At 36.2% G+C, this 21,568-nt stretch overlaps 1 protein-coding gene across 1 annotated transcript in view; it reads left to right on the top strand.

Annotated features, from left to right (window-relative positions):
- The window catches only part of ctdp1 (CTD (carboxy-terminal domain, RNA polymerase II, polypeptide A) phosphatase, subunit 1), a 124,387-nt gene that overhangs the window by 20,519 nt on the left and 82,300 nt on the right, over positions 1–21,568 (top strand). The window contains exons 9-11 of the mRNA XM_077196536.1: positions 9,351–9,492; positions 12,248–12,472; positions 21,127–21,283. Coding sequence (XP_077052651.1) covers positions 9,351–9,492; positions 12,248–12,472; positions 21,127–21,283 — 524 coding nt within the window. The remainder of the gene's footprint in view (positions 1–9,350; positions 9,493–12,247; positions 12,473–21,126; positions 21,284–21,568) is intronic.

The raw sequence follows: 21,568 nt of genomic DNA, 5'->3' as shown, positions 1-21,568 counted from the left end.
CTGCCGCTGTTTCTGGTTCAAAAGTGTCTTGACCTGGGGATTGCGGCACCTGTAGCCCATTTCCTGCACACGCCTGTGCACGGTGGCTCTGGATGTTTCTACTCCAGACTCAGTCCACTGCTTCCGCAGGTCCCCCAAGGTCTGGAATCGGTCCTTCTCCACAATCTTCCTCAGGGTCCGGTCACCTCTTCTTGTTGTGCAGCGTTTTTTGCCACACTTTTTCCTTCCCACAGACTTCCCACTGAGGTGCCTTGATACAGCACTCTGGGAACAGCCTATTTGTTCAGAAATTTCTTTCTGTGTCTTACCCTCTTGCTTGAGGGTGTCAATGATGGCCTTCTGGACAGCAGTCAGGTCGGCGGTCTTACCCATGATTGCGGTTTTGAGTAATGAAACAGGCAGGGAGTTTTTAAAAGCCTCAGGAATCTTTTGCAGGTGTTTAGAGTTAATTAGTTGATTCAGATGATTAGGTTAATAGCTCGTTTAGAGACCCTTTTCATGATATGCTAATTGTTTGAGATAGGAATTTGGGGTTTTCATGAGCTGTATGCCAAACTCATCTGTATTAAAACAATAAAAGACCTGAAATATTTCAGTTGGTGTGCAATGAATCTAAAATCTATGAAAGTTTAATTTTTATCATTACATTATGGAAAATAATGAACTTTATCACAGTATGCTAATTTTTTGAGAAGGACCTGTATGTTTTGCTGTATTGCTATTATTAAAGAGCTTCATGGGATTGTTTGTTTCGTTTCCCTGGCCTGCATCTGACGCACTGATCATTAAAAGATAGTCGTATCTTAGGATCCAATACAATCATGTATTTGTATTTATTTAAATCTATTTATCTAAATGTATTTTTATTTAATTGATTTTTTTATTTAAATGTATTTATTTATTTTTTATTTATTTGCTGTTTTTCTAGCTATTCTTCTAATACATTTAGATAAATGGATTTAAATAAATACATACAAATACATGATTGCAGATCTTTTGAGGTCTCTCTTCAACTTCTTTCTTAAATGAATGAGCCGTCGTTTTCTGGGAAAATCTCAACAACAGTGAAGTTAATGCAGGCGTACCACTGTCTACATCTTTCTACAATAATTTAAATAATAAACAGGACAGGTAAAAACGCACTGTTGTGGACCTATCACAGCAAATATGATGCCGCAAAGCAAAACAACACCCCGAGAGGGAAAAAAATATAGCCTACCACAAGAAAATACAGTATACAAAAAATTCAAAAACTTCGCTGTAATTGACAAGTCGGAATCGGTGATAATACATCAATTGTCAATGTCAATATATATATCCTATGTACATTTGTCACAATGAACAAAGTCCAGTTCCTTTCCATCTTTGTCACAAACAATTGAGAAACTTCTCCAAATGTCAGACTTGCCTTGCTTACGTTTTGTGCTGTAAATACCTCATTTGAGGTTCTTTTCCACGTCATTTATTGACATCTCATTCTCCACTAGGCTACCTCCCGATCCCGCAGGGTTTTTTTTAGCCGCCCATTCCCGCCCGCAACAAAGTTCAAACCGCCCGCTCCCGCGAGATTTGCTTTGGGTCCCGCGGGACCCGGCGGGACTCAATCCCAATGCAGGCCCTTAGTTTCTACTGTAAAATTATTATCATTATTATATTATGGTTACTATACACATTTTATATGTGATATCATAAAATGTTTGGCCAACTTGTGCAGCCCTTCAAAAAAACAGCAAATTTTTTAATCATAATCACAATTTTTATCAGAAAAATATTTTACACCAAAAAAGATGTTTTTTTGACAGGTTTGTCTGCTTACTCATATCTGTGTTATATTTAAATGCACAGTGCTCTGTGTGAGGTTGTAGTTTATTTTGATCCTTTTGTTAATGTGACGAGCAGATCTCATAGAGGTGTTGATTGGTAATTTTTTAAGAGATGTATCTGACTCGCCTGATTGGTGCATTCAGATGTAAATGGAATCGTTTTGATAAATCAGATAGCTTACCGATCTGAGAAAACGCATGAAGTGGCCAGGTGTAAACAGCCCCATTGAGACAGACACAGACGGTAGCTATTATTTAGCAAATATGAAAAGCAAAGCAATATGTTTTACCGTTGTTTAACCAGCGCAACATATATGCGATGTCATTAAGTCATTTGATAGATGCACCCATATGCACCCGGTACCGCGGAACACGTCTCCGGGTGAGTAGCGGCCAGTGATAGTAACTATAGTAACAGCATGAGAAGACGCGCTCCGTTGTAGTCAGCGTTTGGTCGGTTAATTTTGGCATTTTCTAAGTAAGTTAGCCTAATAGGATAGTAATAAATGAACACACATACAAAAATGTCTTTCGTCCTGTAGACGTCCTGGAGAATATTTCTGTTCGTCCTAAACACATTTTCTATCGTCCCCAGGACGATAGGACGGCGTTAGTCTCGAGCTCTGGTGCATTGTGTCATAAGCAGTGGAGACGAACTTTGTCTCAACTCTGTGCTAATCAGAGAGGTCAACAAAAATGATGGGCTTAGCAAAATGATTACACGAAACTCAGATCCATGAACCTGGAGAATCGCGACACACCCCTTCCAACTCCAAGAGTTATCCTTCCCGTCCAAATCCAATGCTACCACATCTTTAAATTACTATTAGTATTATTTGAATTTTGAAGTTAAAGGGTAACTAAACCCCTGGTCAGAGCCTGACTCCACCCACTGGCAATATTTGAAAAATGCTGGAAAAGTGGGCATAGCCCAGCGGAGGGGGGTGTGCACCTGAGATGCATCTCTTTTTATGGAACCTGCCCTTGTCACCGGCAACCGCTACGTCACGAACCACCGCAAACATCCAATAGGAAAATTCAACTGCAGAAGCCACCGTTCAACCTGAAGAGGGCAGCACTCAGACGTTTTTGCACCATATATTGTAGAATTAAAACACTTTAAACCCAAATGTCAAAAAATTTACTGGAATCAATGAACAGCATTTATGAAGCTCCATTCTTACAGATCATCAACTAAAAAAAGTTGTTGTAGTGTTTAGTTATCCTTTAACATTATAAAATACATAGACCTACACTACAAAACTAGTTGAGGATAAATTATTTGAAATTGGGGATTTCCAACGTTATGGACCTGACATTTGCAGTCAAAACTTGAAATATAAATTCTCAGAAAATGCATTTAATACCAATATATTGAAACGTCTGTTTATCCATAGGATACCCCCTTAAAAGAGTCCAGACATTAGAAAAATATCAGTCTACACATGCGTTTTATATTTAATATGAGGGAAATACTCACGCATTCATTCATGGGTGACAAAAATAATATTTAACTTTTAGGAGGCAAAATATTTTTTTGTAATTCTGTGAATTACACTGCGCAAATCAAAAGTTATACTACCCACCGGATGAAGAAGGGTTGGCTCTCCACAGAACATAAAATATTCATTTTATTTTATTTTTCGTGTTCGCATTTATGAGGAAAAAACAATGTGCGTGACAGTTCTCCGTTACGGTCGCGACCGCTCTGAAGCGGCACCAAAAGCAGTTACATATTGAAATGTCTACTTGTAAACAGAACAATGAAAAACGAAAGAAAACGGACTGCTCTCTGTTTATCTGTATGAAATATGCATTTCTCTCTGGCGCATTCACTACTGCGAAGATCGCGAGTCAGCAACGTCAACGTCATCTTTATTAATAAACAATTAAAATGTCTCCTTGCTATATTTGACATATTCATTATCATTGCTTTTGCCGGTTCTTTGTGACAGCTTTTAGTTGCTTTCCTTACATCATCTTACGTGAACGCGTCACCACCGCATCAAAAATGATTGCGTGATGAAAACAAGAAAAATACCACCTAAACAGCCTAACTGTTTAGAAAGAAAACACAGAACAAATGGAGTAGCCTAATGCGCATATGTCCATCACTGAATGTACATGTCTTCTTCATGGCATCTTCACCCATTAGCCACTTTTCCACTGGCCAGCGCAAGCACAGAGGCCGAAATCATGACTCACGGCACTCCTGTAAAAAACAAATCGCTATAAAAAAATATATCAGACGCTGCCATTTAGTCTTAATTTACAAACTTGGACACGAACTTAGCCTACTTGCATTTTTCATTCGTTAATGTCTCGCGGTCTTGGTGTTTTTTTGTTGTTGTTTTTTTACAATTAAAACTAAAAGTGTGTTGTAACGCAAGCGTAACTGAACATGTAATATAGTAAAATATTACTGAAAATTGATTAGTAATGCCTTACACTACAGCGTTACAGCAAAAAGTAATATGTTACTGTAATGCATTACTTTTGTAACGCGTTACTCCCGACACTGGTCATGACTGACTGCATAGTGCAGACACTCCAGGCTCCTTTTCTTTTCCCGACAAAACATTTCCAACAGTAGCACAATGGCCTTTTTTTAATATGCACGCCACAATTTTAATTTTGTCTGTCAATGAGGATGTTGGAATGTGACATTGACAATCATGTTGTGGTGTAACAATAAATCGTTTCACAATATATCGCAATACAAAAATGTGACTGTGTATAGTTCACCCAAAGTGAAAATTACTGTGAGAAAAAATTCAAGTTTATAGAGTTTTAGTGTCAGTACTACATTAAACGACTAAATATAATGTTGAATATAATGTATGATAACAGAACATCTGTGGGTTATGATCAGGCTAAATGTCTTATGTTACCTGTAAAAAGTGGCCAACATTATTAGTAATATATCTAGTCAGTGCCAGAGTGCAAGCAATTTTGTCTAAAATAATTCTGTATTTTCAGCCCTAAGTCCAAGCTTATTCATTTCCACCTCAATGTAGCACACAGCATTTTAAAGCATCAACAGTACATTTTTTGTTAACTTTTTACTATATGTCTTGGAGTATCGCAATAATATCGTATCGTGAGTTCAGTATCGTGATATGTATCGAATCTTGACATGATGGTATCGTTACAACCGTACAATCATGACTATAGTCTATGTAGTTTGCACTATGATATGGATCAATGACATGATGCAGTTTTTATTCTCTTCTATAAAGTTTATATACATTTTTTAAAAATAAATTTGTATATTTTTGGGGAACATAAAAAAATCTAAATTCTTAAAAAGATAAAAAGTTTGAAATAATCTTTAACAATTATTTGCTAAAGAATTAAATTATTTTCAATTATTACAATTAGAAAAGAAGTATGCCAAATCAGTCATGTGGTGCAACCAATTGGTATTTTTTGAACTTACTGTAATCATTACTTTTTACTTGATAGTGAAATAAAAAAATGTCAAGGCTATATTTATGCTTGTTTTAAACTAGATAAACTTACATTGGTTTACTTACATTAACAACAAAATAAATTTCCTAATGACAAAAGATGTTTCCATCCATACATTATTTTGTGAATTTAAAAGTATTGAATAAAAAAGACTGGGTGGAAAGGTCAAGATGCACATAAAATCTTAAAATGGCCATAAAAAACACATCCGCTCAATTAAGGATATTTTTTTTATTCTGTAAGAAAACGTACATAAACTACAACAGAAACACACCTACCGAATAAATTCCTGGATGTGCAACAAAATTTGGTATAACTACGTCCCAAAACTGTCTTGTATGATTGCGTTCACAAAAATGACAGCGTTTTTATTGCATTTCATCTCCGAGGCGCAACTAATTTATTATGTAGGGGGAAAAAAAGAGTCACAGCCTTCCCATTTTTAAATTTTTTTTTATTACTTATACTTTGCGCCAGTATCCTTGGAAGTGAAGATTGTTTTCTTGAACATGTGGAATTGAATTGGTGCTTTATTTGCAAATGTTTTATGCATATTCTTCTTCGCAACTCTGGATATACGCATTGCTATTGAATTATGCATCATCCAGATCAAGCATTTTATGATGCTTGATTATTTTAGCGTCATCCTTTTCTCTGGCAGAATAACTTCTAGATGACATAACCTGAAGTTATTCTTCACTTTAAAGAGTAAATAACAGGACTGGAATTAGCCGAAGGTCAACATCAAGTCTGACACACAGTCTTGGAGCTTCATGAACTTCTATTTATTCAAACCCAAATGAGTTTATTGTTCCTCTGTGCTCATCTTGACACTATCCACCCCCGAAAAAGCCCACACACACACATACACTGAGACACACACTTGGACGATCAAGTGCAAATGTAATTACTGTCGAGTGCTGTCTAATTGGCCACCATTAAGCATTAAGCAAACATTTCCACACTCCAATGTCACCACACTGCCATATTAGACTGTTACCCCCCCATCCCCCTGCATTTGTCCAAAAGCAGCCTCAGCTCTGCCAAACACAGCGACCGCAAGACAGTTTAAATTTCGAACGGCTAATGAGAGGAAGAGTGGAAGGAAATCCACAAAGCCATACGGGAGAAAAAAAGAAGCGAAGAGCTGCCAAATTTTCTCTCCCTTTACTGTACTGTATTTTTTTTGACAGCTTTTTACAGATCTCAGCCTTTGATGCCAAATTATTTGTCTGGTGGCTGGATTGTGTAATTGCGTGCATGTCCTTCCCGCTTTCTAATCCCTCGCTTTTACAGACACAACTTCACACATGATCAATTCAGACAAAGGCAGCGAAACAGGACGTTCCATAATGAAAGTCAGTAGGTGGATGTGAGCAGATTTTATTCATGGCCTATTTGGACCAACATGATTAGTGGTGTTTGATAAGACAAGCATAACTTTTTATCATGGCACCACACAATTTTGACTACAATGGTAGAAAAATATGTATACATAGATCAGCAGGCAGAGGTAGAATTGTGTAACTGTTCTTTACTCATCACATTCTGAAAACACTGATTGCATTTTCAATTGAATGCATTCAATTGCATCAGAATGCAAGGAGATTGAAAACCGTAAAATCGATACAATTCTCCTGTAATATAATAATGCTTTATGAACCCAATCACTTCAAGATGTTTTTGCTGCTGGGTTTGCTGTATAATTAAATTCCATCATAAAAGCTATTGTAAAGAAGTTTTAATCCTGTTGTGTTTTCAAATGTCAAGTCTTGATGTTTTTTTTATTGCATATATTTTATAAACTTTCAATAAATTATACACTACAATTCAAAAGTATTCTAAATGAGCGGCCGCATGCATGAGTTTATTAATTTGCATAAAACACACCCAAAACATTTCCATATAAGGGCTTTCATATTTTATACAGAGTACAGACCCAGATTCAATATCTGCGCATTAGGGGGGGAACGGTACACAGAAGTCACGGTTCGGTTCAGACATCACAGTTCGGTACGAGTTTGGTACAATGGAGGGAAAAGCAAAACAAAAATGCAGAAGGCAATTATTTTTATTTTTATTATATTTTACACCCAGTTCTTGCGTCTAAATTAATAGCTTACATTAACAAAATGAGCCAACAATAGCAGACATAGGCCCTTTAAATAAAAATAAATGGCCATTTTTTATAAAAAGGTTCACAAACTAAATAAAAATGTTTAGAAAATGTAAGATAACGTTAATTTAGTTGTAGGTTACTTTCTCATATCCATTTTTTTTCTAATGTAACAAGGAATAATCTGGTTTACTGCTTTACACGATTCTTTAGTAGTGTGGTTTGGGTGTCCCAAAGTGTTAGTAGAGTACTAAAGTACTAAAATAAACATTCAAGAGTGTACCTTACTTCTCACCGCTGATTCCTGATGGTTTAGAGGACAATTACACCGAGTCGCAGACTGTCGTTTCAAAGAATAGTACACCGGCGAGCGCGAAGTATAAATGCCTCGTCCATTTGGGAAGGCGCGCGCGGTCAGCGGAGGCTTGCGCTGCGGAGGCAGGCTAAAGTATACAAACCTAGCAGGGCAACAGATTAGGTGTCCCTAAAGGACCCGCGTGTCTAACAGTAGTTCAGCATTACATTAATTAATTTGCACGCAAGTTTTATTTATTTTTATACCGTGTATTCTCTGTGTTAATTCATGCACCGAACCGTGACGCCCGTACCGATTTGGTTCAATACGAATACATGTACCGTTCCACCCCTACTGCGTACGTATGTCTGCTTTTCTTACTCTTGAAAACGTTGGTACGCAGATTTCAAACCAAATTTGTGCGTTTGCATGTTTAGTGAATGAGACCCATTACAATTCTGAAATATTACTACAATTTAAAATGTTTTCTATTTAAATATAATTTAAAATGTAATTTATTCTTGTGATAACAACTGAAATATTAAGTCTTCAGTGTAACATTATCCTTCAGAAATTATGCTGATTTGCTGCTCAGGAAACACTTATTATTATCAAAATTAAAAACAGGTTTGCTGGTTAATTAATTTTTTTCATTTACATTTAATCATTTAGCAGACGCTTTTATCCAAAGCGACTTCCAAATGAGAACAATAGAAGCAATCAGACCAGCAAGAGGGCAACAGTGTACAAGTGCTGTAACAAATCTCAGTTAGTCTAGGACAGTACACATAGCAAGGTTTTATTTATTTTATCAGAAAAACAAAGCAAATAGAATAGGTAAGGCAAGTGCTAGTATTAATTGGTCAGGTGCTGATGAAATGTGTCTTCAAACATTATGGCTAAAGACTCAGCTGCTCGAATTGAGATAGGCAGGTCATTCCACCAGTCGAGGAAAAGCTCTGTGAGAGTGATTTTGTGCCTAGGGCCTAATTCATAATTCATGATTGATGAATAGAAATTTAAAACATAGCATTTATTTGAAAAATGTGAAAAACAAACACATGTGTAGCATGTCTCTACTGTAACTTTACTGTGATCATTTTAATGTGTCCTTGCAGAATAATAATTAAAAAAAAATCTTTCTAACAAAACTTTTGAACAGTAGTGTATTCTTTTATAAAATGGCAGCAAAATAAGACAATAGTTTGATGTATTAATAAATGACTGTAATATATATAATAATATGGCTGGGCATCAGTGTAGTAACTGCTGTTAGTTGCTATCTAGAGAAGCATGTTACTCTTTCCATTTGTCTACTGTGTATCGTATGTACAGATCGATTTGAGAATCACATCTGTTCTCGATTTCAAAAGTTAAATTTTTTTTTTTAAACTTGACAAATTATTACTGTTTTTTTTGATAGCCAGTAGCAGTGATTGGTCATGTGGTAAACTTTTATTTCTTTTCTCAACATGATTAATTCAGATGATAGTTTTCTTTTGCCTGTGGCACTGTACATTCCTCTCCGCTAATAGTGGAGTGAGAGACACTGGCAAGAAACTTGCACACTGAAAGTGTGGTGTTGTTTATCTCAATATATATGTATATCTGTGTGTGTGTGTGTGTGTGTGTGTCTCTCTTTCAGGTACAGAGAAAGTTCGTCAAGCTCAGGACTGTAAACATCTTCATGTGGTAAATCCTGATTGGTTGTGGGGCTGCTTGGAGCGCTGGGAGCGAGTAGAGGAGGAACTCTTTCCTCTCAAAGAGGACTATAACAAATCACACAGGTATTTATCTCTTGCACTCCTTCCCTTTGCCTCTGTCTTTCTTGCTTTTCTTTTATCCTTTGTTCACATGGGCCTTACAGTATTAGGACTGTAACAACAATTCTGTTTTATCAGTATTTTCATTGTGTTTTGCACTCGCTGAACTGCAACACTCATACATAGAATTAGAGCCCGACCGATATATCGGCGAGCCGATATTATCGGCCAATATTAGGCATTTTCATAACTATCAGTATCGGCATTTATAATGGCCGATAAATTAATATAAAAAAAAATGCGGCGTGCGGTGATTCATGTAAGGGTGGCGCTGCCAATAAAGCACCTAAAAGCTGTCACAATGACCTGGCAAAAGCAATGATATGAATACATCAAATATAGCAAGGAGACATTTTAATTGTTTATTAATAACACGTTTTTTCAGTCATTGTGGGCTGCAAAGATGAAGTTGAGGATGCGGAATCGCGATCTTTGAACGCGCCAGAGAGAAATATAATTAATACAAGAGATATAATTAATACAAAACGAAATTGACTTTAATGAAAGGCTTTGTGCTTTCTGTTCGAGGTCTATGTGAAAGTTTTAAAGCACTTTAGTGCCGCTTTCGGAGCTTGTCACGTCAGTTTTTTCCTCATAAATGCGAACACGAAAAATAAAATAAAATGAATATTATATGTTCTGTTGAGAGCCAACCCTTCTTCATCCAGTGGGTAGTAGACTATTACTTTTGATTTGCGCAGTGTAATTCACTGAATTGATTTCTCTGCTGCCAGCCTCTGTCACGTATTGTGTGAGCTTGTGACTATTGCAAGCATGCAGCTGAGAAGTCCTGATTATATTGTCTGATATATTTACTTCTTATTTATTAAATCCAGGCAATGGATTGATTAAGCATTGATTAAAATGTGTGGCGCGAGCGACAAATCTCCGACAGTAAACGGATGGCCCATTCTGCTCTGTAACGGGTGCTTTTCCGCTTCTTGGGTAAACAGCTATTGCGACTCACGCGAGCAATAAACCGCATCCTGTGTGTAGACACAGTGTTAAAGCTCATTCTGCCTATAACGCTACGTTACAACATCAAGCAATATTCCAATAATTTATATAATTATAACACTTTATATAGGGCCATTTTGCATTAAAAGTAGCCTAGTTTCACGTTTAGTAGGTACATTTTGCTTACTACTTATTTAAAATAGTATAAAAGTCTGTTAAATTAAAAACGTTTTCATTATGATACTATAAATTTTACTTTAGTAAAAAGATCTGAGTTATTCCTCCACTGGTAGAGATTAGAGGAATTAATACTAAAAATAGAAGATAATGTCAGTGACACTTTTGATATATTTATTGATACAAGTTGTTTTATATAACATGACTAAATTAAAAGACAAAGTCGTTAGTGAAGATTATGCAACAGTATTTAGACTATAATATAATATAACATGCAACAAACTAGTTTGGTTACAGCTCAAATGTATCATTCTCATTCTATCATTCCCCCTGCCTCCATTACATATCTTTGTCACACAAGTGTTAGTTTGATCACCACATTTGAGTGATCATTGCAAAACGTTTATATATTTATTCTGTTTAAATACTGTGTATTCTATATACAGTACCCATCAAAAGTTTGTACACACCAATAGGAAAGTGTGTCCAAACTTTTGACTGGTACTGTACTATAACACACATCAATAATATTGCTACTGTACACATAAATAATATCGGCCGATATATCGGCATTAGGCTTTTTTTAATCGGTATCGGCATCGGCCCCCAAAAATCCATATCGGTCGGGCTCTACATAGAATATGAAACACTGAACTTCTCACATTTGCCAAGAAATTTTCAGTGTTTACTGACTTTTTTAAAAATTCTATTAAAGAATTTTAAATTATCGAGTTAAAAATGGCCTTTTCTTTGTTCCAAATGCACATGAATTTCCTTCACACATGAAGGCACATGAAAGGAGATGCTCAGCAGAATGTCAATGGAAAGTGAATTGTAACCTTGACTGTGAAGCATGATTTTTCAATCTGTTTGTTCTCACAAAGTCGTCATCTGGCTTCAGATGACTAGAAATATAGCACACAACTGAGCTAACTATTGAGATGAAATACTTTTGTTACCTTTAAAAGGCCATCCACAACAAGAATTATAACTATAAAGTTTTAATAATTGTTATAATTCTATGAGAATAGAGAAGTCCACACCACAACTATGATTGACACACAGAGGAATAGTATCATTGGAATCACTTTGACCATTTTTTCCCTAGCTGATGAACAATACAAACATTGGCATTCAATCAGTTTGATTAATTAAAGAGCTTGAGCTTTTAAACATCTAAATGACATAAATGCAGCTCACGCTTATAATAAACAGAAATTTATTGGCGTAGACACTAATATAGTTAATGTTATTGGTGTGAATGGGCCTTTATGGTGCTTTTTTTTTAACATGGGAGCATCTGTGCTCACTCTATTCATTGTTAATATTTTTCAAAACTTTTCCTTTTGTGTTCCATTTAAGATATAAAGTAACCTATTTTTTATGTAACCTATCCACTTTACCCTTATACGTTTTTTTGTTTGTTTGTTTTTGGTAATTTTGACTGATTTCATTTGACATTTATTAGTATTATTATTATAATTGTTGTTTATTACTTTAAAAAGAAAAGTTTCCATCTGAGTGACATTTTTTGATATGCAATCTGAACAAACGAAAATGTGCAAAATCTTTCACTGTCTTTCAGAAGCAATAGTCCCGCCGCATTTCTAGACCTCCAGGAGTCCGTCCCGAGGCCTCTCTTCCAGGCCCCCCCTGTTCAGCACAAGTCCCTTGCACCACCGGAAATGCGGACCTATGACCCTGTCACTGGCAAACTGATCCGCCGGGGTCCCCAGGCCTCCCGTCCACCCTCTTATCTGCACTCGCATGGATCGTCCATGTCGACTAAGGAAGATATGTCCACCCTCAGGTACTTGATGTACTTTTTATTTTGTTGTTTTTTTATATAATTTTTTTATGTTTGGCAGTTCACACTGATTTTCTTCAAACCTGTCACTGAATGTCAGATAGATGTTGACGTGTAAATATAACAGTCATATTAATGAACTCATGGTTGTATCAGAATCATGAATATATCTTATGGGTCTACTTTTGCACTTTCGGCACAGTACATAAAACTTCTTATTTTTAAAGAGCAAGGGAATATAACATAGGCGTAGCCACGGGTGTGCCAGGGTCTGCCGGTGCCACCCACAGTGGCACCTGGCACACCTAAAAATAGATGCAGAATTATTTTTTAAAGTCTTAATAAAAATGTTTTTCTAAACTTGGACTATTGTTGTTTACTTACAATATTTGTACATTTAAAATGTGCAGTGTATCTCACCGGAAAACTTAACCGCATTAGCCTACTGAATGATTCAGCGCTTTGAATGAATCGGTTGAGTCAAAGATTCAATGACCTATAGAGATCGCTAAGACATGTGACCAACTGGGCGGCAACATCATCAGAACGCAAAGAATTATGGGTATGTTTGGCCCGTTTACATGGGCTGGCATAGCAGGCTAGTGTTCTGGCATGAAAAAAAAAAAATAGCGTGAGAAACAGAATATAATCTTACAAAATGCAGCGGGCTAAAGAAAACATTGTCGGACCATACCAGAAAACTGTCGTCCGTTCAAAAGTATGCTAATGTTTTAAGCACCACACTCCTCGCTCTCTATCATCTATCTGGATGCAGTCAGAATTCATGTCAAGATTGCAATGCTGGAGTGTGTTAGTGTGTGTGTGTGTGAGAGAGAGAGAGAGAGAGACGCGATCGAACTGTGTGTGTGTGAGAGAGAGAGAGAGAGAGAGAGAGAGAGAGAGAGAGAGAGAGAGAGAGAGAGAGAGAGAGAGAGAGAGAGAGAGACGCGATCGAACTGTGCGTGTGTGAGAGAGTATAATATGGAGAAATACTCCGTCATTTTGTTCATAGAGATTATCATTCAAACTGCAAAGTGTTTACTTTATATTTGTGTAACTTACACTCGCAATAAAACACAACATTGTGCTTTTTTCACACTCTAAACTCTTGTCAAGCTGTAACCTACAACTGTCACCCAACCAAACACACACAGTTTTAAAAGCAACATCCAACCCCATTTCAAAACAGTCTGTGGGTTACATCTTTTGAACATTAATCATATCGCATTGGTTTTCATTTCTTGTCTTCAGAGCAGTTACATATACATTGATTAAAACAGAAAATCAAATGTGTTTTTAATGGTAGTATTATTTTATACGAAAATCAATTATTTACCATTCAGATGAGAATAAAGTTAGGGTTAATTAAAATTAAGGATAACAAATATATTGATCCGTTCTTAAAGGATAATTCAGGTATTTAGCACTTTGAGTCTTATTTTCTAGTTTGTTTTGGATGAACTAAGTTAGAGTGGTCGGTAGAGTTTTGACGATAGGTCCTGTCTCGACTTTTTGAATCTTTTAGAAATGTGCAAGAAGGACTATTGCAGTTTATAACACAGCAGGTAGACGGCATCTTGAACACTGCGTTCTTCACACGTTTGTGCTGCGGATTCCCAAAATGCTTTGCGTTCACGTCACGATGACGTCACATTAGAAATCTCTATTAAACAACTGCCTCATTCCTTAACAATTCAGCCGTTTGAACGAATCATTTTAATAAATGACTCAATAACTCACTTATTAATACGGTGATCTGCCGCCCCCTACTGATGGTTTAATTTCGTGTTTAAAAGTAGGCAATCATTCTATTTGTATATTCAAAAAATAGTTAAAACAATCTCATAACATTATTTAATGCAGTTGTAATATTTCAGTGTAAATTAATTAATTTGATTGGTAATAGCTATATAGTTTCTTACTATTTCAATTGAATTTATTGAATAAATTTAAGAATTTAAAATGAAAGATGAAGCATATATTTAAACCGATTAGGGGAACATGCTCTTTATAAAGGTTAAAATATCATAAATATGCAGATTTAAATATGTAAAAGCTGACTGAACACTGATGAGAATATTGCTTCAGAATAAATTGTATTTACAACACCAAAAAATCCTTAATGTTGTCCAAAAAAAGGTAATCCAAAAGCCTTAATGTTGAGCCCTGAGTTATATTTTATATAGTATTATGTTTATGTGCCGAGCATGTCATAGTTTTACACATCAGCCCAGTCTATTCTGTAAAGTTAGTGATACGCCGGGTCAAGGTTTTTTTGCACATTAATCTGACAATAAATGTGGCACACCCAGTTTTTCTTATGCACACCCAGAGACGCTTTTCTGGCTACGCTAGTGGAATATAATGATATATGATGTTTGATTTTATACTTATTAGGAATTTGTATGAAAGGCCAGTGGGAAATGTACCTGGTCAGTAAGACCTTCCCTGGTGGCCCGTATGCTGTGCATGCAGTCTATTTCACATTAATCTCTAAGCTCTAAATAAAATCCGCGAGAAATAAAGCATTGCGCCTTGGCAGCTCTGAGATTGTAAAACAGAAATTATTAGCAAATTCCATCAGCACCTTTGGTCATTGCTGTGACAAGTGAATAATAAAAACAAGCTTGTAAATGCTGATCGAAGAAGAGGAGAAAAAAACAGCACCTCCTGCGTCAGCATCTCTTCAGGAGAGAAATAAATTAGAAAAGAAATGGTTCACCTTAGGAACAGTTATTATTTACTCATGAGTTGTTCCTGTATGACTTTCTGTCTGCAGTGGAACACAAAATGAGACTTTAGAAAATATCCATGCTGTTCAGTATAATGAGAATGAATACAAAATTACTATAAAAAACATCATAAAGATTGGTCTATACAACTTTTATTTTTGAAACTTATATTTTGATTTGTTACACACGCAAAGATATTTTATGACTTCAAAAGAGACTTTGAATATAATGCGTGAGTCGTATAGACCACTTATGATACTTTAAGGATGCTTTTTCTGGTGCTAAGCTCCAGCCCCTATTCATTTTAAATTTATGGAAAAGACAGAGTGGTGATCACATTGTTAAAAACTTCTATTTTGTGCTCAACAAATTCAGTCATGCAAGTGCAGTTCCTACCTCTTTGATTGGGGACACATCAAATTCTCTAAAGCTGTTCACCAATCTAACCATTACATTTTGTATTTGAAATCACAGATGAAATCTGACAACAATTGTCTCATAAATTTCAAAAGCATGAAAAAAAATAATTTCTGGCTGGAATAGCCCATGCGCAATGATAAGTGCGCGTCTCGGAACATTGACTGTTTCTTTAGCAACTGGAACTTGTAACGAAATCAACTATTGGCTCTTTTATTTTAGAAGGCGGGGCGTATTATGCCATATTGGGTGTTGGACTTTCTCCCATTCATAGTAATCTGAGTGCACTGTCTTTCTTTATATGTAGTATTTAGGTACTAATATCAAAGAATTTAAATATACAAAGACAGCTTTTACACTTCTTCTTTTCCTGAGGGTGTGTTTTTAACATTGATAACAAGAAATTTTACTTAAGCACCAAATCTCCCTAGTAGAATGACTTCTGATGAATCATACGACACTGTAGAATAGAGTAATGGCTGCTGCCATCACACGAATAAATTACATTTTAAAATGTTTTGAAACAGACAAAAAAATTTTTTTTTAATGTTTTTATTATATTTTTGATCAGATAAATGCAGCTATATATAAAATGCAGATAATTATTCCAAACTTTTGGCCAGTTGTGTCCATTGGACATCCGTAGTGCCACTCCTGCCTGTGGATTTGAAATAAACTTGGAGAAATGGATTGGCTGGTTTAGGTGTGGATTATAGCTGGATCTCAACACTGCAGGAGAAGGATTGGGCACATTTTTCCTGATCTCGTGTTTATACATTTGTTTACTGCACTTAGCTTGATCACAGTCTCCTTCCATTTGTCTTGTTTCTGCTTTATCCTTACACTTGCTGTCCATGTAGGGGCTGCAGATATAATAAAGCAATACGCTGTCCTCTAGGAGCCATTTACAAGAGTGCACAGCTAAATTTGATATTTAAACCAAAGCTCTACCTGACTAACTCTCCAGACAGATACACTCTGGACATCTGCAAGATGAACTAATATATCATAATGAGCGCTCAACTTTACAGCAGGCCTGATATGTGGAATGAATAGCTGGACTGCATGATGCCCTGTCACGGCACGCCACATGTAGGCTGGCAGTGAGTGCTCTTGTGCTGCTGTCGAGAGGATGTCTCCAGGCAACAGGCCTTGTTGAATGATTCAAGAACAGAAAATGAGAGGACACTAGCATCAATACAAAATCATCCATGTTTGCCTTTTGTTGCTAGGTAGCAAAATAGAAAAGAACTGTATGTGCCACTGAAAGATGTTTTTAGGCGAATGGGAAGACAGATGTCTAGAAACTTTGCCAATTTGTCAGAGTTTCCATGCTCATGGGAAACCCGTAAATATCGGAGAATTAAGATGTGATTTCTAAGTCTTTTTAATGACGTCTTGGACTCCCCCCAGCTCATCTAAATTTTCGTCAATTGATAATTTATTATAAAATATAATCTCTATAATATTATAAGATATCCTTCATCTAGTACTCATCCTTCAACCTTAATGTGTCCAATTATTACATATTATGGCTAATTTGATCATGCTTTCTTCTATCGAAGTGTAAGTCTCCCAGTTTTGTATAACTTAAACCATGCTTAAGTTCATTCCCTAAGTTTTCAGCATTTTATTTTAAATATAAATATATATGAAAATGTAGCAGATTTCATATGGGCCTTGTCACACAGCACAACATCATACAAACAAGGTGCTGAACTACGGCAATGGGAATTATCTGATTTAGTATGAATGTTCACTGTGGTTGACAGAGCATTTAATATCTGACCCTGATCCAAGACCAGCCCTTTAAGCACTCCTGAGAGTTTGAAGCTCTTCAAGGATAACAAGAAATTCCGTTAAATCTATAACTAGGTTTTCTTTGTGAGAGTGTCAAAGATTGTCATAATAACATTTATGGTTTGAGTTTTGTTATAAAATTAATAGAATTTGAATTATTTGACTTTGTTTTATATCAAAACAATATCAAATCAATAAGGAAACTCAAAGCGTATTGCGATTATTGAGTGGTAGACATGTTACAAATAATATTTGGTGAAGTTTTGTTCGCACATCAAATGTCAAAAGCATAGATGAAAGATCGGTTCATCAAAATGAAGTTTGGTAAAAATGAGAAATGGTTTTTGTCAACCCTAATTCACAGAGCTGACATTACCTGTTGTAGCTTATCCATGTTGTGTGTCCAGAGTTTTAACATATATTTTCTTAATTTTTAAATAAAGTTTTCTGTCAAATGAGACCATGTACATGAAAATGCCTTGAGGGTGTAAGGGGTTTAAAGTGACAGCCAACAGAGATCTTATATACAATTTTAATGATCAGGATCGGTATCAGCCAATCATAATGACAAGAAATCTGTGTTGTCAATATCGCCTGAAAAATCTTGATTGGAGCATATATAATATCCATGCACAAAAGGATACAGAGTCATCACACCTGTATCCCTGAAGCTGCTCTGTCCAGCAAAGCTCCCAGTGCAGTCTAGTGTCAATCACAGCCTCTCTCATATCAGCAGAAGACATGGTTTGTTAAGCTCCATCGTCCCTCTGTCTCCTTTGTGATTTCAGAGATTGTTTGCTTCACAGACCAGTCTACAGCTTTCCCACCGGACCTTTTTAGATTGTTTCTACGGAAACCATTGGGCCTTCCACGGCTCGAGAATGTACAGGAAGTTAAATGTATAGATGTGCTGCATTAGAGGCTGTTGCTAATTACCATGATGCTTCAGTGTACATTGTCTACAGTGTGAAAGTCAATGTCTTGAGTCTACGTCTTGCTGGTTTGTACTACCGTAGGTGTGTTTTGTCAGCAGGTTGGCTAATGGCTAGTGATTATTTCTGATGGGCTGACATGTTGACCTTTCCAAGACTGCTGTTGAGATATACAGGTCAGCATGTGCCGTCTAGGTCTAATGTTACTATGTTTTGAAATGGGTTTTGCACATGATGTTATTCAAACTTTGACTTCAGACTATGAATAAGAGTTGCTTAAAAAATAAAATACTTTTATATCAGACTAATATATATATAAAAAAACATGAATATGCATAATTGATGAACCAATGAAATTTAAGGTTTATGCAAATATAATTGAATATACTTAGTTTGAAAACATTTCAGAGTAATATTTGTTTTATTAGAAAATGTATACGTAGATTTTTTTAAAAATGTTGTACAGTTTTGAAAAGTACTGAGATAAAAGGTTAGATTTTAATTAAATACATTGATTTCAGTAGTTAAAATGGGTAATTCTCACATTATTATTATCATTATTATATATTATGTTTCATATAATGATATATTCAGCAAAGCAAAAGCATGCAGATCACTTGCAAATTGCTCAAAGTGGGTGCTTGGCCAAAAATAAAAAAACAGAAAAAAGTATAAGCACACTTTGGCTTCAAAAATATAGAAATGTATTGACAGACTCTCACAGAGGTGAATTTTCAAGCACACTTGCTCTTCAAGAGCTCATTTTATCTGATGAAACCTCTTAATAACCTCTTAACCTTAGCCTGTGTGCTTGAAATGTCACCTTTGTGAGAGTCTGTCAATACATTTCTATATTTTATAGAAGCCATGGTGTGCCTACTTTATACTTTTTCAATTTAATGAGACATTGAAATAAAATTTCCCATGAATACTGACTAAATATATTTTATGTATTGTTATAAACAAAAATGTTTGTACTGTAAATGCACCTCTTAGTTTATCGTTTATCTTAGTGACCTTTGGCTAGGAGTGGCTGAAAACTCTATTCACAACTCCCAGCCAGCATGGATTGCAGAGGTTCTAGAAACTCCAGAAACCAGCAGAAGCAAATACCTCTTTGCTGCTCAACAGTGGCTTTTTTTATAAAGTTTCCCTTTATAAACAATTAATTTGTTGTGACAGGAACTTTCCTTAAACCTTTATCTGACCGAGTTCTTCTGTGCTCTAAATCATGATTTTCATCTTCAGAAAGATCTTTCCTGCTCCCCATATTCCATTAAATCTGTGATTTGCTTAATAATGTGGAACAACCTCTTTAAGTAGGTTTCCCATTTGCCTATGAAGACCTGGCAAACTATTTAACAAACCTTTCTGAGATTGATACCAGTTATCTAAAAAGAAATGAGAAATAAACCAAACACTTTCTTTTCAAAATATCTGAATGTTTATTGTACTGAAATCCTACTGATATGTCACTTGCATAATAATTTGAAACACGATGTAACTGAAACAAACATGCTTATATTCTGCTAATTAATTAAGCAAGTGGTTGTTAAGTAACATGGTAATTTAGTAGCCCCCCCCCCCCCCCCCCCCTTCGGATTTAAGAGGTAAGGTTGCCAGATTGAGGACACGCAACAGGAACGAGCGCAATTGACCAAAGAATAGGAGGAGACTTACACACTGCAAGTTGATGAGTTGATGTATTGATTTATGATGAGTTGATCTCGCATTTTAATATGCTCCCGTTCATAGAGATTTTTAGATGGGTGCGGAGGCTTTTTAGGTTGGGTAGAATCTGGGATCTCTGACCGATCATCATGACTAACATGTCACGCTCTTAATCATCACGATCGGTTACATTGTCAAAGCAAGTCCCCTCTTTCATTACCCTTTGTTAGTAACATCAGCAAAAATATCCTGTATCATCAAAAACATTGTGAGGGGTTATTATTTTAATTAATCATTTCACAATATAACGGTTAGTCCAATTTCAAAGCTCCTTTTACCAAAGTTATATTAAGTAAAAAGTTTGAGAGGTTAGAGTTCGTCTGATGGCGACATCCTAGAGAAAAAGTTTTTTTTTAGAATCAGGAATGGAAGTTTTAGTCATCCTCAGACATACAAGGAAAGGAAGTGTTAGAACTTATCACGAGATGTTAGTATAATTCATAAAAAAACGAGTATGTGAACTCAGCACGAGTTCATTGCCAACATTTCCTAAATATCTGCAAATTATGGTATTTTTATGCTTTAGTACAGTCAAAAACGTACATACAGCACCTTCACACAATGATCAAATAAATGTAACTTAAGTAATTTACAAATGTATGTAAATTGACTTCCCTAATAGGTAGATCTTGCCTGTTATCAAGGCCGAGGTAAGGGATCTTGGGTGGAGACCACTGGTTTAAACAGACTTCACAGCAGGAGCAGGTGTAGTGACGTTACTCGTTTCAGACGCTGTCCGGTCTGACCACCTCTTTCTCCCTGTGCTAAGTTATCATAATTATCTTGTTGTGGCTCCTCTGACAAAGGTGGAGATGTGATTGAATGTTTGCTGTGTGCTGTGGACAGGCTTGTGTTGTGTGTATGTTTGATTGCTTATTTCGGTGTTGCTCGGTCTGAGAGAGCTGCTGTTCTGTCAGAGCAAACTCAGCCAGTAGTGCTTGAGAAACATATTTGACCCAGGGACTGATTACACTGTAACTTGCTTCACCAGCCGCTGATCTGGAGTATGAATGTTGAGCGATTGATTGTTGATGTGTTTGTTCAGGTTAGCTCAGGGGTCTCAGCAGCGGGACGAGGCTGCAGGATCATGTGCTGATGACGAGCAGCCTGGACCTTCACGCAGGAAACGACAGCCCAGCATGTCTGAATCCATGCCACTCTACACACTCTGCAAAGAAGATCTGGACAGCATGGATAAAGAGGTTAAACGCACATACACACGTTATCTTGGCTATCTAAAAACGTCAATTGTTTTTATAAATAGCTAGTTATAACTGCTATACCATAACCCACGCTCTAACCCTAAAGCCCAAAGTATACTTTGTTCAAAGTATACTCTATTTTATGTGCGAGCACAAATGTGGTTGATGGCTGCGCATTACGATAACTTGCACTGTTGACGGAATGTTGTCTAAGGGTGATTGATCCGCCACTGATCATTATTGACCGATAATAGTTTATATAGTTAGTCTAACAGAAAACGTTCT

The sequence above is a fragment of the Siphateles boraxobius genome, unplaced genomic scaffold (assembly GCF_051911475.1).
Source record: "Siphateles boraxobius isolate OS27281-9 unplaced genomic scaffold, OSU_SipBor_1 35, whole genome shotgun sequence".
Classification (NCBI taxonomy): Eukaryota; Metazoa; Chordata; class Actinopteri; order Cypriniformes; family Leuciscidae; genus Siphateles; species Siphateles boraxobius.
Note: the sequence above shows the minus strand (reverse complement) of the source record. Positions and strands in the feature narration are given on the sequence as shown.